The following is a 16,390-nucleotide window of genomic DNA, read 5'->3' on the forward strand; positions in this document are numbered from 1 at the left end:
TTTCTGTGACTTCACAATTATGAATTATGTTGAAGAAAACTGTGATAGTGTATGCAAATTGCTTTCAAAATTCTAAGTGAGACGAAAAACAAGCTAAAAATAGTAAAAGGCAGACTATCTACTCTGCTTTTAAACAGCTCAGATGCAAATGGAGAAGGGAACAGTCTCGAGTCAGGAATGGGAGTTCCTGGTCCTTCCTGCCACAAGCAGGTGCACAATTTGAGGTAAGTCATGGGGCTGTTTCGGGAAGGGGAAAAAAAGGTATGCAAAAGCCCTCTTAAGAAGGGACCCAGGTTCTTCCACCCCTCATTTACCCAACTGAGTGCCACGTCCTTTCCACACTGTTGCTAATACAGCTATTCCTCCCCCCACCTCTTCACCCCGGGGGCTGTGGGTACGGGGGGGTGATGACTTGCACGGCAAACACATAAATCTGGAAATGTGTGTGTTCAGATTCCCCCGGTGATCATAAAGACTGAACAGCGTCTCGTTTCCCTCTGAGTTTCCATCTTTTACCAAGGATAATGACACAGACCACCCAACAGGCCAGAACGCCCCAAAGACCCAAAGCAACAACAGGCGAGCAGTAGAGGGGACGGTGTGTCCCTGGCCCCAGCCCAGCGCTGACACACACATAAACACACACACACACTCCACATACAAAGACACTTGGAGGACTCTGGCCCAACTAAGCTGTAAATGAAACTAACCTAACTTCGACACCAAGCCTCAAACAACACTCCATTATTTCAAAACCTGTGGTCATCCGGACAGTGCCTCTGCAGAATTCATGGCAGGGGGAACCCATTTTTAAAATTATAGAAAAATACATTTAAAAAGTACCACTTCAGCCATTTTAAAGTGTTTAGATCTGTGGCATTAGGTACAAGCATACTTTTCTGCAACCATAACCACCATCCCTTTTCACCTTCCCAAACTGACCACAGAGAATAATTTTTAAGGTTCTATGAGTTAAACAATGGAGTTGATGCTTCATTTCCTCTTCCATTAAAGTCAGTGCCTTGAAGACTATTAAAATGACACAATGGTTTACTACTAAAACGCCAGTGTTTCTCTTTTTTTTTTTTTGAGACAGAGTCTCATTCTCTTGCCCAGGCTAGAGTGCAGTGGTGTGATCTTGGCTCACTGCAACCTCCACCTCTCAGGTTCAAGCGATTCTCCTGCCTCAGTCTTCTGAGTATCTGGGATTACAGGCACGCACCACCATGCCTGGCTAATTTTTGTAGTTTTAGTAGAGGCGGGGTTTCTCCATGTTGGCCAGGCTGGTCTCGAACTCCTGACCTCAAGTGATCTGCCTGCCTTAATCTCCCAAGGTGCTGGGATTACAGGCGTGAGCCACTGTGCCCGGCCCAGTGTTTCCTTACTAGTGCAAATCTCATCAGCACCCCCAGCAACCAGAGTAACTGGGTATGTCTTAGTAAGACAGACAAGAAGAGCTGCCCTCTATGGAACACACCAAGGGCCAGAGTCGGGGTTCATGCTCCGCTGTCTTCTCACTCATCGTCACAGCCATCCTGTGAGGCAGGTTCATTACCCCCATTTTGCAGGTAAGGAAACTAAAGTTTTAAAAGGTTAAGTACTTGCCCTAGGTCACCTAGCAAACTAGTGGAGGAACTAAGGCTTTATGCCAGGTGTTTCTGGCTCTCAAAGCCACCACCCCACACACTCAGGCTTTGCTTGCACGATGTCAGCTCCTAGCTAGGCACTAGGAGTTGACAAGACTAAGAATAAATCATGGTATTAACCTGAAGGAGCTCACACATTATACAAAATAGTGTAAATCGGTGAGGCCTTCTCACCCTACCAGCCACCATGGTCTCTTAACAAATACTTCGTTGATGGGAGACCATCCTAAGCTGCTTGCACCACCTCTATGCTCCACTAGGGGGCACCCTCAACTTGGACTTCCAGAAGCGAGGGATTTTTTTTGGGGGGGATCCCCCTCGTGCAGCCCTCAGGCCCCAGCGCTACGCACAGATACCAAAGCCCAGATAGCGAACGTCTCACACTGATTCACAGTGAAACTGATTTTAGGTTCGGAACTGATAGAAACCCCCAAATACAAAAAATATTCACCTGTTTCCAATAACTTTTCCAGAATGCTTAGATGTCTATCAAAAATTTTTAAAGCCACCCCCTAAACAAGCCAAAAGCCCCATCACACCCTGGAAAATCTAAGTAACTATGAACTTGCACTATCACGTGCGCCGGAACGGTGAGCGTGTGCTATTTTCAAACGCAGGAACTGGCTCATTGTTTGCCGGGGCTGAGGCTTCCTGCCAGCGGGGCTGAGTGCGGCCCCGCCCACACTTCCCATGACCGACACCTCCTCTCGGGGGCGCAGGGCAGTGGGCAGTAGAGCAAGTCCAGGAGGGAAGAGGGAAAGGGAGAGGCCCGGCAGAGGCGCTGAGAAACTGGGTCTCGGGGGCAACAGCCACTCAGCAATCCCCACACCCAGGAGAGAGAAAACAGGCTGCCTCCATCTTGCCCAATTATGCAAATGAATGGAGAAAATAACGCCCAGGGTACATTTATAGCAGGGATTCGTGCCCACTGGTGATGACTCCCGCCATCCAGGGCTTTCAGCCATCCACAGATGGCCTAAGAGAGCCTCTGGGTGTCAGTGCACTATAATCTGAAAGCTCTTGGGAATGTCCATATGGGAATTGGGAAACCTAGCAACACTTAATTTGTGTTTTGCGTCCTGACATCAAGGCTGCCAGACCCCTCGTGTCTTCCCCGGGGAGAACTATAATGAAACAGTTCCAAGTGGCGCTTGAAGGAAATCGTGTTTGCCTGGGATTAATGGATGGGCTAACATGGCAGCTCCAGAGCCCAGGGCTCAGCTCCCTGGAGGCAGTGGTGGTCACGGCCAGGCTGGCTCCTTGGCACCAGGCACTACCTACCGTCTGACAAGTCTGCGTTCTTGGACAGCTGCTCCAGCTCCCAGCCAAGGTGGGCAGATTCGTTCATGCTCTGCTTCTGTGCAATCTCAAGGACCATGTTTTCTTCCAGCAGCTCCTCAATTCGTTTCTTATCTGTGTCCCGGTCCTGGGGTAAGAAGAGGCAAGAAGTGAGGCTGCACAGCTGGGAAGCCCTCTGGACAAGCCTCAGCCCCTGTACAGCTACCATCATGTGCTGTGGATGAAGATGTACTGGCTCACTTCCAAATAAACAGAGCTGCACAGAAACGTCCCAACACAGGGCCCTGTTATGAGAGGTAAAGCCACTCAAAGGTACCCTGACCTGGCTACCTAGGTTATGAAGAGAGACCCGAGGTCCCTAACTGAATGCTGTCTGAACAAAGTGACGCATTGCACAGGGCTTTAAAGCAAGTGTGCAGTGATGGGCAGCTTCGTGGCTCTAGCGAAGCCCTAACAGGCCTCTAAAGCTATTAAGAGGCTAACAGATCACAGCTCACCTCACACCATCAACAACAGCAAAGACCTTTCTTGCAAAAGACACACACACACACTCATTCCTACAGAAAAGCAATACAGAAGTCAAGTGCTCTCTGTTGTGGGTGTTAAGTGGCACCCACTCAAGCCTGATGATTTTAGCCAGCTACTCCCCGCAGTCACCAAGTCATTGGTGTTAGCGGTGGGAGCAGCAGTGGCGGTAGCAGCAACAAACCCAGTAGCTGAACTATCAGAGAAGGGCATGGCATAAACCTGAACCTGCCCCAATCTGTTTTCTTTTCTTTTTTTTTTCTGAGACAGAGTCTTGCTCTGTCACCCAGGCTGGAATGCAGTGGTGTGATCATGGCTCACTGCAACCTCAACCTCCCAGCCTCAAGCAACCCTCCCACCTCAGTCTCCCCAAGTAGATGCGACTACAGGCTCACACCACCATGCCCAATTTTTAAATTTTTGTAGAGATGGGGCCTCACTAGGTTGCCAGGGCTAGAACTCCTGGGCTCAAGGGATCCTCCCACCTTAGCCTCCCAAAGTGCTGGGATTACAGGCATGAGCCACTGTGCCCCACCCCAATCTGTTTTCAGTGCAGTAACAACACAGCCTGCAGTACCAATTCCAGGTCGTGAAGCTTTGATTTCAGCTGCAGGTTCTCCTTTTCCAGTTCATGGACTTTATCGCCCCGGGCCCTAGCAGCAGTCAGCTGTTCCTCCAGCATGGCCTTGGTTTCAATTAAAATGATATTATCTTCTCTCAGCTCCTGGTTAGCAAAAACATACATGAGAACCATCAGATAAAGGCACCTGGGTCATTAGGACAGAATTCTAAAACCAAAGCTCTTTCAGGCATCTGGACCCAAGCAAACAATCTAGAGGGAAGTCCGAGGCAGGAAGTTTTTTCTCCACTTTTTGTTTTTATCATCTTCACTTTTTTTTTCCAAGACAGAATCTCACTCTGTCGCCCAGGCTGGGATGCAGTGGCGCGATCTCAGCTCACTGCAACCTCCACCTCTTGGGTTCAGCAATTCTCCTGCCTCAGCCTCCCAAGTAGCTGCGATTACAGGTGCCCGCTACCACACCCGGCTAATTTTTGTATCTTCAGTAGAGACGAGGTTTCACCATGTTGTCCCGGCTGGTCTAGAACTCCTGACCTCAGGTGATCCGCCTGCCTTGGCCTGCCAAAGTGCTGGGATTACAGGCGTGAGCCACTGCGCCCGGCCCATCTTCACCCTTTTGAATCGGGCAAGGACAATGGACTTTCTCTGCTATAAGGAAAAAAATCTATGAATCAAGATAGGCTGGGAATAGTGCCAAGGTTTTGACATTCTTAATCTCATTTGGATGGACAAGGGGTCTCTGAGCCCGTTTCCTTAACAAGGAAGGAGTGGGGTCAAGAGTCAATCCTGGGTTCCAGGTCTGAGTCTAGTAGACCTCTTGATTCAACATTCATTCTACAGATGTGGGGCCTGGAAAAAAGCAGCTATTCAGATAAGCTTTCATTCAATACACTGCTCCGAATCTGAGTATCTTACAAACACTCTTAGAAAAGAGAAGTTATTGGCAGTTTCCTGGAAATGGGGGTCTTTAAGACAGTTAAGTCTCAGCACAGCAAACCACACAAATGTGAACTCCACAAATATACACAGTTGAGGGGTCCACCGGATCTACTTTTGTCATAGGCAGTGAAGTGCACAAGGGAAGAAGTCGGTCCGGGGCCCACATCTCCACTGTTCCTAGGCTAAGGGCTTTCTTGGTTTCTCTTCTCCTGGGCCCTTCCAAGCACTGCTCGGTATCTGGTGGGGAACTGAGCTTTCCCCAAATGCCTTCGCAGGTTACAAACGGCACACGCCAGCAACCTGTATGCTTCTTTCGGTGGGCAGAGCTGTCTAAGCTTTGTCCCACTCACGAATCATACTGGGAACCAGGCTGGGAGTTCCTGCTTATCCACCATGTGCTCATCTTCCTATGTGGGCCAGAATCCAAGATTCCTGGTGGAGGGGAAGCCACACACTTTCCAGCCAGCGGACACAGCTTTGATCAAAGCCTGGCAGGGGGTGAGGGGCTTGGCCATTAAGTCTCTGGATTCACCTGTGTGCCCTCTCGGCCAGTCCCCAGCAGAGACCACATCTACTATGTGGCTGGCCCTGCCCCAGGCAATCCATGCACCGCCTTACTCACAGTGGCCCTCAGAGAGAGGCAGGGACAGTCCCTTCCTGCAGATGAAAGACCAACTCAGAAAAAATAATGAGCTCAAAGCCACAAACCTAGTGAGGTACAAAGCTGGGGCCTGACAAGCTGCAGACCCTGTGCTCTCCTCACTGCCCTCGGCTCCCTGAAGCCCACCCTCGGGGGCTTGTGTGGGTGAAAGGCCCCTGTTGTACTAATGACACGAGCCAGAGCACAATGACAGACTTCAAAGCAGAAAGAAGGCTGGGTCTTTTCTCTCTGGCTATTGTCCCCACTCTTCCGACCAGTGTTCCAGCAGGGTCCACCACCAGCACTCCCCAGCATCACTACCCTCAGGCCCTAAGCAACCACCGCACAGGCTCCCGCTGCTTCACCCTCACAACCAACTCCTATTTAGCCTTCAAGACCCAGCCTGAGTTGTCCCCTCGGAGAAGTGCTTGAGAATTCACTGTGTCCCACCCAAGTCAGGCTTCTGGGCTCCTAGTGTTCCCCTGGTCTGCTCTGAGGCCACAGCAGGCCGGCCTGTTCCTCCCCTAGATCAGGAACCCCGGGCAGGACTGTTGTGCTTTTGCTCTTGTGAGCCTCACATAAGTGTTCAATAACACTAGTTGGCCAAATCATGCCACGAGGAGGATCAAAGGCGGCATGTGAGGTGGAGATTAAAGAACTCAGGAGACTTCCTGGAATGAATGGGGATGGCCAGGAGGGGGAGATGGCATGGAACAGAAGATTTTTAACTGCTACTCAAACATGCCATGGTTTTCTGGCCATTTCAACTCCCACTATATATAAGGTAACAAAAACATCTCGAGTGCCCTGCACACCCCACCACCACCTCTGAAATGAGAAGCCAGATTCAGAAGAAGCTGCGGCCAAGCTCCCGAAGCAAGCCCAGAGCTCCCCCAGGGACCTGGTGAGGAGGAGCAGGAAGCCCGATTCCACACCTCTGGGTAGCTGTCCAAGGCCAGAACGCCCCACCACAGCCCTGACCACCAGTGATCTGGGGGGCTAAAGGCCCGGCCCAGCCCAGCAAACAGCTGAGGGGACCACACTCATGAAGTCACAGGCCAGGCCTGAGGGCTGGTCCAGGACGCTCGAGAGCTCACTTCTAATCCGCCACTGCGACTTGGGGCAGTGATTAGGCATGGGAGCTAACGGGCCCCGATTCCCAGGGCTGCTACATACACTGTCAACCCGGATTCCTCCTTTACAGGATGGGCCTGAAGCCAGGGTGATGCGGAGCTCGGATGATGCATGTAAAATACTCCATGCGCAGTGCCTGAGACCTACAAACTCACCAGCTGCCATCACCACCAACTCACACCAACAGCACCCCTGGCACTCGCTGTGTAGCACCTAGCATGTTAACAGCAAAAACTGGCTTCTAGGGTGCCTCCCGACCCCTGAGGAGCACACAGCACCAGAGCAGGTACAGAATCAAAGAAACGAGCAGTCCCCCACCAGGGAGCTCGGTAGCGACCACGATGCCGTACAGTTCCCTAAGGGGGCCATAGCAGCAGGAGGCCGGCCCAGGGCATCCTCAGTGGGGAGGGTCTAGGTCAGCTGACTCAGGGCGGGCAGGCCTCCTACCCACCCAGGAAACATCACCCCCGCTCTGAACTCTACCTGCTCATCCAGCTTCGTGGACATCCCTTCAGCTTCACTGAAGACCTGCCTGTTTTCAAACTTCGCCCACTTTGAGGAGCATGGGGGACTTAAACCTTAAACCAAACGTCAGGTCTGTCCTGTTCAACGTCTTAGTGTGCTGAACCTCATCACAACTCCTCAGCAGTTATTAAGGAATGAGGGAGACACAAAGTTCCAGGTGGGAACAGAAGACCTCCCAGTGTTCAAGGTGTCCTTAGTAAGTACCCTGAATCTTGACATTCCCTGATTATGACATGATGTGTCAGCTCTAATGTGAGCTGCTGGAGGCTGGGGCCCTTCCTCAGGCCTCCACGGCCTCGGAGACAGTGGCAGCCCCTCACCCCTCCTGAGAGTACCCCACACCCCCTTTATTTTCTCCTTCCTGTGAAGGCTGAAGCTCACGTTCATTCACAGGCAAGCATCAAGGTCTTGGAGGCAGACAGTCATTCCCATCCCAGGTCCCCCTGCTTAGCAACTGCCATGTTATTAATTAATCCATCATCCGTTTCCTCATCTGAAAAGAGGGTGGGAACTGACAGTAGCTGCTAAACCTGCAGAGCCACCATAAGGCTTCAGTGCACGGACGCAGTTAGGGCCTGACACCATTCCTAGCAGGCAGGGAAAGCTCCACAGATACACAGTCTAGTTACCACTCACTGAAAGACCCGATTGTGCACCTCATTTGGGCCAGCCCCTGAGACCGTGCAGGCCCAGTCAGGCAATGTTTTCAGCTCTGCAGGTTTTAAGTCTCTGTCACAATTACTCAGCTCCACAGAGGGAGCACAAAAAGAGACAGCAAATGGGCATTAGCTGTGCTCCAACACAACTGTGTTCATAAAAACTCATGGGGCCGGGTTTGCCCAGGGACTGCCATCTGCTGACCCCTGAGCCAGAAGGCGCATGGGGCACAGAGGACCAGGGGTCAATAAGGCACAGACCCTGTCTTCAAAGAGCTCCCACTCTGGCTGGGAAACAGACAGGAAAGTGCCACGTGATAAGCGTTGCCTGCAGTCAGGAGGGGTTTCAAGGTGCCTGGAGCAGGAGGCTGGGAGACACAGCCTGCACAGATCAGCGCCCCATCCCTGACCTGGCCCTGGAGTCTGAGGAGAGAGCTGGGAGGAGAGAGCGGGGCTGGGCCGAGGAAGCACTTGTGCAAAAGCACCAGGAGTCCTGGGGGAGCTGAAGGGGGTGAGCGGCAGACGAGAGTACAGTGTGGATTTACCCAGCAGCCATGGAGAGCGGCTGCAAAGGCCTCTGCAGCAGGACAGACGGAGGCAGACTGGCCAGTCCAGACTGTTAGGGAGGGCACTCCACGGGCAGACTCTGGAGTAACATGAGGATGCCAGTGAGGCTGAGGCGCCCTCTTCAACACCCGCCTCTGGACAGGGAGATGCTGGGAGGTGAGAAACAGGCTTATAAACAGGAGGGGCACCTGGGCCTGGGACGCGGAGGGTGGGGAGGAAGACAAAGAACCAAGGTGGCCCTGTGCTCCGGCTTGAGCACCCGAGTGGATGTGACTCCAGACCAGAGACAGGACAGGCAGGTGTGGAGGGAAAGACAATGACTCTGAACACACTGGCCTTGAGACGTCTCTGGACAACCCGGGTATACTGAGGCCTGGAGCACAAGACAGAGCCTCAGCCAAGGATTAAGATCTGGCACTCAAGGAAGGGTCTATGTGTATGGGCTAAGAGAAGTGGGCGGGGCAGGTGAGCCATCCCTGGAGAAAGCCCAGAGGAGCAGAGGGCGAGGGGTGAATGAGGGCCCTGATGCTGAGGGGTGGGCCTGCGAGGGGAGGGTGAGTCCAGGAGTGGGGAGAGTGGAAGCTCAGGGAGGAAGTGGTAGGAGGGGCTGGGGCCGAGGAGTGCTTGCCGGATACGTCCATGTCAGGAGCACTCTTCACTGGCAAGAGTGGCTTTGGTAAGTCGGGGCGGGGGGGGGGGGTGCAGGCACGGCAGGTGGCCCCAGAGACTGGGGGAAATGGGCCCACAGCTGACACTGCTTTCACACAGGTCCGCCTTTGAGCCCAGGGAGAGGCAGCTGGAGAGAGTGGAGGAAAGTGGAAAGGTCTGTTTTAAGTAAAAGATGGGAGAGCCTCAGGGGCATTAAGACACTGGACTCAAATCAACAAACATGTCCCAAGCACCTTTTCCTCCCAAAGATGACTGAGACCTCTGAGAGCTGCAGAAGATGCTGTGTGGGGCCAGAGGAGGCTGGAGGAGGGCAGGGGAGCTGGGGCCCTATCTCCAGGCCTTATGGGCAAGGCAGACCAGGCCACAGGAGAGCTCCTGCCCCACCCTATTCCTGATCGCCATGGCAGGGGGGGCGGGGGGAGGATGTGCACACGTGTGTGTGCACGTGCAAGAGAGAGGAAAGAGAGACACACACACATTCTGGGAATGATCATTAGCCCAGCTCCTCACTGGTTGGTGCTGGCCAACAACCCTTTCTGTCCCTCTGGCTGACCCCTCACTGCAGAGATCTATTCCAGGGTCCTCACCTCCTCTGGGGGAGCTCCCTGTCAGGGAGGCTCTCCATGGAGAGGTGCACCCCAGGATAAGCCCATTGCAAACATGCTCCTATATCACAGGATGCCAAGGTCTCAGATATGCCCCAGAGCACCCCCCACTTTGACAGATGGGGACAAGACTTGCTTAACACCTGGCGAGCTGGATAGAGACTATGCCCAGCTAGGTCTCTGCCCCTGGGTATAGACTATGCCCAGGTAGGTCTCTGCCCCTGGGAATAGACTGTGCCCAGGTAGGTTTCTGCCCCTGGGTATGGACTGTGCCCAGGTAGTCTCCTGGATGTAGACTGCACCCAGCTAGGTCTCTGCCCCTGGTGCAGACTCTGCCCAGCTAGGTCTCTGCCCCTGGGTGTAGACTCTGCCCAGCTAGGTCTCTGTCCCTGGGTGTAGACTCTGCCCAGCTATGTCTCTGCCCCTCGGGCTATTTGGGAGCCCGTGCTGCCTAGAGAGCCGTAAATCACACAGAAGCAGAGAGACATTACATCCACTCCGCTCAGGATGCACACAGCATCTATGCATCTGCCCTTTGGCTGCAGTAGAAACTTGCAGCCAGTTTTAAAATATGGGAAAAATTGCAGCCAATTTTAAAATATGGGACGCAATTTTAAAAATACTGCGTCCTCCTCCCACGCAGCCCTGAGGGCAACCCCCATGCTATGGACAGCACTGAGCAGAAGAACTACTATTTACAAAGGGAAGTCAGGGACACCCCACGCCTGCCCGCACGCTTCCTCCTGGACCGAGGGACACCTACTCTGCTGTTCATTTAGCTGTTTCACTTCTTATGTAAGCTAGGCTAGGAGCAAAAATAGCTGCCAGACTTTTGAAAACAAACCATGTACATTTGTGTTCCATGTTTTTGTAACCAAAATTAATCTGCCCTTGCCCCAAAGCCTGGGTCCTTTATCTTGTCTTCCCACATGGCAGGACGCGCTCTCCCTTTGGTGAGGCACACCGATGTGCTTGCCGGGTTAGACGGGGCAGCCTGTCTGGGCGGACCTGGCCACCAGTCTCTCCCACTGTACCTACAAGTGCTGCACCAATTCGAGCTGGCACAAATCCAATAACCTCTCTGCTCTCCTGCCTATCTCACCTAACAGCCCTGTCTCCAGTCCCAAGGAATCGAAAAACTCATGATTCCTCCTGTTCCCTCCTCTCCCGACTACAAGCCTTTTAACTGCAGAGCAAAGGATGGCGTGATTACCAAGTGCCTTGTGTGTGCCAGGCTGTCTGTATACACAGTCAAGTAAGACAGAGTCCTGCCTGCTGGGGCTCAAGGTCCACACAAAAAGCCTCTGGCCTCACTCTGCCCACAGACTGACCCTTGGCTCTGCAAACCCTGCCTTTCCGGAGGGAATCCAGGAGTGAAGAGCCTCAGGGGGAAAAAAGCACTCTGTTCATCTTCAACCGTATTCCTCCAGCTTGGGAGGAATCCAGGAAGTATAAAGGGACAGAGACACACAGATGTGTTCATATTTCCATTTGGATGACAGCCACTGACGTATGTGCATCTCTTTTGGCTGTACTATAGGAATACATTAAGTAATTCAATGGAAACATACCTTCTTGCTAATATTTTAATGGTATAGATCTGCTAATGAATTCTCTTCCAAACATATACTTAGTATACTCTGTTGCTTTATGTCTTATTTTAAACTGAGCCTTAAAGGAATATAGTATTTTAACATTAACTCTGCCAATACTTTTATCTAGAAGCCTGTTGCCATTTTTGTCGTCTGTGACATTTATGTCCAAAGAAAGGCAGGATTACGTTTTTTCCTAACAGATTGAGTTGGTGTAGTGTATTCTTGGTTATCAAAATACTCATACAGCTTTGGGATTTCAAATTGGTAAATATTCATGATGTGTGAAAAAGCATGACATATACTGCACGCTCTCAAACATGTAAAATGCGGCTGTGTGCACACACAGGACACGGAAGGACACGGCAAACTGTAAACTGCTTGTGATTCTGGAGGACTTTGTTCTTTGCTTGTCTTTTTCAGTTTCCTATAACGTACATGTTAATTTTTTAAAAGTAAGGCTATGTTTTTAAGGCGGACAAGATGGCCTGGGAGAGGGCCTGTAAAATGCAGATTTCTAGGGCCTGCCCTTACTCCCTAGGGTCTAGGGTGGGGCCCAGGAATCTGCATTTTAAACACAAACCCTCAGCTGATCCTGATACAGACAGACACAGACCACATCTTGAGAAACTGAGAAATGAAGAGCTGAGACTTATGGGAAGCTGCTGCATAGCTTTAAACTGATCAATATTTTTAACTGTTTCACAATGGATGTGGTTGACCAGGTGTGAGCTTAGGCAAAGTGCCTGTTGTCCCACTGACCTTTTACTTGGAATATCTCTTCTAACACTAACATTTTATTACAAAAAAATATGAAATTTCCTGAAAGGTCAAAATAATTGTATCACACACACCCACACACACACCACCTAGACTCTACAATTACAAGTTTTGCTAGCTGTGCTTTATCACATATCCATCCATCTATCCATCTCTCCAACCACTTCATTTTTATTTTCTGGATAAACATACCTCGTACTTGGGTCTTTTCTAATCTAAGGTTTTACCACCTGCGGGTCAACCTCAATTCACAGATGCATTTCTTGTTTTTGAGAGAGGGTCTCATTCTGTCGCCCAGGCTGGAGTGCAGATCTCGGCTCACCACAACCTCAGCCTCCTCCAGGGCTCAAGCAATCCTCCTACCTCAGACTCCCAAGAGTTGGGACCACAGCTGCCTGCCACCAGAGCCGGCTGATATTTCTGGCATTTTCTTGTAGAGATGGGGTTTCACCATGTTGCCCAGGCTGGTCTCGAACTCGTGGGCTCAAGAGATCTGCCTGCCTTGTCCTCCCAAAGTGTTGAGATTATAGGCATGGGCCATTGGGCCACCATGCCTGGGCCACAGATGCATTTCTTCATGGTGCTGTCTGCTTTGAACTGCATAGGAACTGTTCCTAAGGACTCTCAGGGCAAATCCCCTGGAAGTGTGTGTGCATCGCTACACCCTGAAAAACCTGGATTTTCATGTAAAGCTGGGCACACACTTATTTCTTAAAGGCAACACGGGCCCATCAAAGTCACCTGTGCATTAAGGCAGCGCCGGGCCTTGACATGAAGCTCACTCAGCACTGGAGGGAGTGACTGGCCCAGGCATCTGCCACGGGGGGCAAGGGCTCACCTCAACCCCAGCAGGGCTCAGATGGTACCTGGCTCCCATCTCAAAGTAGCTCAGCTCCAGGCCTCTGAGCTGCATTCCAAGTTAAGTCTGACACACACCTGAGTGCTCAGGTGGGAGGCCCGCCCCGAGAGGCCTGTGCTCCCATACTCGGCCTCTGCAGGTATCTGAGAAGGTGGGGGCTCCCATGCAGTACAGCAGCCACCAGCTCTGCAAATGCAGCACTGCCCAAAGCCAGCCCCAGATACGATTCACTCAGCAAGCATCTCTCCAACACCTCCCAGGACCCAGAACTGCTCTACATGCTGAGAACTCGCCCCATGAAGACACAAACCAAACTCCTGGGCCAGGCTTCCTCGTCCGGTGGGACTCGGGGAAGAAGTGGTAGAAAGCAGGGCTCGTGCATCGGGCAGACTTGGGGCCACGCAGCCTAAGTGCTTAAATGTTCTGAAATACCCCACACCACCTGCCTCGTGAAAATGCTTGATGGGCATGCTGCACGCTGCACACCTTCCACGGCTGGGCCCTGAGAGCCCCTCCAGCCTCACCTCTCACCGTCCACCTGGACACACCAGGACCTTGTGGCCCTGACCTCAGGTGTCTCTCCTGCATGCTGCTTTCTCGGGCTTCCAGGCCTTTGCTCCTCCCTCTGCCTGGCTCTCCCTGCTTGGTTAACTCCTAGCTATTTCAGGCCTCACTTTCAACAGCACCCTCCCAGCAAAGGCCTTCCCTGGCCGCAGCCCATGTTTGGATGAGGCGCCCTCCTCCGTGACCCCCAGCACAGCACTGACGGTGCTGCGTCCTAACCATGTGCTGCCCGCCTGCTCCCCTCCCCAGAGGCTAAGCCCTGTGGGTCCAGCTGTCTCTTCCCTGACTATCTCCATGCTGCTCAATTAATGTCACTGCATGAAGAAGGCAAAGTCACTCACAAACAGAAAGGTTTCAAGTCTAGAAGAGGGACAAGGGAGGGAATCCTAAATTGTTCTAAGCATCCTATGAGGACTGAAGATGGTTTGCTAGGCTGTTGTAACTATTCCAATCCAAGAACAGGTGTCCTCCACTACTTATCTGAGTCCTGACACCTACAACTCACTCCTCTCAACAGTGGCCTGGACTCAATCGACCATACCCAGTTCATCACCTGCGTTGATGGCTCAGTGTCTGCAAGCCTACGTGTGTGTCACTACCTATCCCTGAGTAAATGTCTCATGCAGATGGACACTATTGCTCTTTCTCTTGTGATTAATAAAATGAATACAGGCATTATAAATCTCATGGTAATTTTCCACTATGAAAGTCATTAATGTGAAAAATACTTCTGTCATTTCACAGAGGCATGACATTGGAGACTGTGGAAACCTCTCTAAAACACCAAGAACTCCCTGATGCAGAGGGCACAGCTTGTGTGTTTCTAGATCCTCTGCTCCTGGTACAGGGCTCAGTTACCATGCAGGCAGGTGCTGGGCAGACGCGTCTGCGTGACTGAGCGAGGATGCTCACACAAGGCCAGGAACGAACACAGAGACGGGATCCCCAAACCCACCCTCCTCCGCAAATCAGGGTACGGGGTGAGATGTGGGAGTCACGTTCCATCCATGACCTCACTCTGAGGCTGCACGAGGTCCCCCATGTGCAGAAGGAGCTGCTGAAGTGGTGGTTTGTGCATGACAGTCCCCAGTCCTTCCACCCAGGGCATTTCCAGCAAGTGATGCAGCCGTCAGAAGCTGCCCATGTCCCGGAGCCCATCTGTGCTGCGGATTCGTGCCTCTCATAACCCACAGAGCCAGTGGCCCATCTCCAAGACAAAGCTGAGAAACGGTCTACCCTCTCCACCCCTTGCCCAGGCCTGGACGGGCTTTGCACAGCCTCTAGGATGCTTTCTCAGCAGGGGGCAAGGAGCTTTAGCATGTGGCTCACATTCCTCAGGGGACACTCCCTGAGTGGGTCTGAGGAACAGACAGGCCCTCGCCATAGCCTCGCCAACCCACCTCGCCCAGCCCCAGTGCCTCCAGGGCCCGGTTGCAGCACAGAGCACATGGACATCCTGGGCCGACAGCCTTCCCCAGCAAGCCCAACAGCTCCATGGCAGGGAAAGGGCAATATGGCGCTCTGCCTTCGGTGGCCTAAGAAGCCTTCTGGCTGGTAGGAGAGACATCGGGCTTATTTCTTAGCCTTGAACAAGTCCACTCAGTGTGTGCCAGGATTCTGATTTCACTCAGCTCATGTTTTCTAACCACTTCCAGCCCCCCCTTGGAATAGGCAATGGCAAAAATTCCTAAATCCTCAGAAAAGAGGGTCCCGGAAGCTGCTACTGACGTGAGGTTGTCAGGGTGAGTGGTCAAAGCATCAGAGACCTCACTTGGGTCTGGGTCTCCATGTAGCCTTAACCCTTTCAGCTGCATTCTTCCCAGAGCCTTGAAAAGATTTAAAATAAAGATGGTTCGAGTAGCCTCCACTGGCTGATGACTATGGGGCTTGCCCAACACCAGTTACATCTTTGAAACCTCATAGAGCCATAACAGTATTCCTATTTTTAGGGACAGGGTTCCTCTCTGCCACCTAGGCTGGAGTGTAGCAGTGCAATCATAGCTCACTGCAGCCTTGACATCCCAGGTTCAAGCAATCCTCCTGCCTCAGCCTCCTGAGTAGCTGGGACTACAGGCACGTGCCACTATGCCTGGCTAAATTTTTTTATTTTTTGTAGAGACAGAGTCTTGCTATGTTTCCCAGGCTGATCTCAAACTCCTGGCCTCAAGCGATCCTCCCACCTTGGTCTCCCAAAGTGCTGGGATTATAGGCATGAGCTGCTGCGCCCAGTTGCCTGTTATTCCCACAGATGAGGAAATAGTCCTAACAAATTAGCCACAGAAATTGCAAGAAGTCTTTTAAAAGATGCACACGGATAGAAGGTGATCATAATGCCATGAGGTGGGGGCAGAAGAAACCCTGAAGGCAATCACTGCCTTACATCAATCAATGACACTCCTTCCCCTCCCCTACTGATGGGGAGATGAAGAGGAGCAAGACGGGGGCCCTGGGAAGCCCAGGCAGGCTGAGGTGCCAGGGAAGCATCTGCTGAGACAGCTGTGGCTCCGCTTCCCCAAGCCCCCAAGGACAGGTCAGTCTGAATCTGCTTCTGAGGAATTTCCAGCAGCCCCGTCCAGGGGCCTCGCAGCAAGGTCACCTACCTCCATGCGGGCCTTGTAGAAGTCCACGTCGTGCAGTTTCTCCTTGCAGCGGGTCAGCTCCAACTCCAGCCTCTCCACGCGGTTTGCCTTCTCCCGCAGGGAATCCAGCTCGTCTCGATAGGCACGAGCAGACCGGGCATCTGCTGCTAGCTGGATGTTCTGGAAAGTGGACAAAGGCAGGAGAACCTAGCTTAGGGCATCCTCTAGGGA

At 52.2% G+C, this 16,390-nt stretch overlaps 1 protein-coding gene across 2 annotated transcripts in view; it reads right to left on the minus strand.

Annotated features, from left to right (window-relative positions):
- The window catches only part of CCDC88C (coiled-coil domain containing 88C), a 148,302-nt gene that overhangs the window by 51,193 nt on the left and 80,719 nt on the right, over nucleotides 1-16,390 (minus strand). For both annotated transcript variants that reach the window (XM_030930084.1, XM_030930083.1), the window contains exons 10-12: nucleotides 16,181-16,339; nucleotides 4,048-4,194; nucleotides 2,928-3,072 (exon numbers count right to left, since the gene is read on the minus strand). In XM_030930084.1, the coding sequence (XP_030785944.1) occupies nucleotides 2,928-3,072; nucleotides 4,048-4,194; nucleotides 16,181-16,339 (451 nt within the window). The remainder of the gene's footprint in view (nucleotides 1-2,927; nucleotides 3,073-4,047; nucleotides 4,195-16,180; nucleotides 16,340-16,390) is intronic.

The sequence above is a fragment of the Rhinopithecus roxellana genome, chromosome 5 (genome assembly GCF_007565055.1).
Source record: "Rhinopithecus roxellana isolate Shanxi Qingling chromosome 5, ASM756505v1, whole genome shotgun sequence".
Taxonomy (NCBI): domain Eukaryota; kingdom Metazoa; phylum Chordata; class Mammalia; order Primates; family Cercopithecidae; genus Rhinopithecus; species Rhinopithecus roxellana.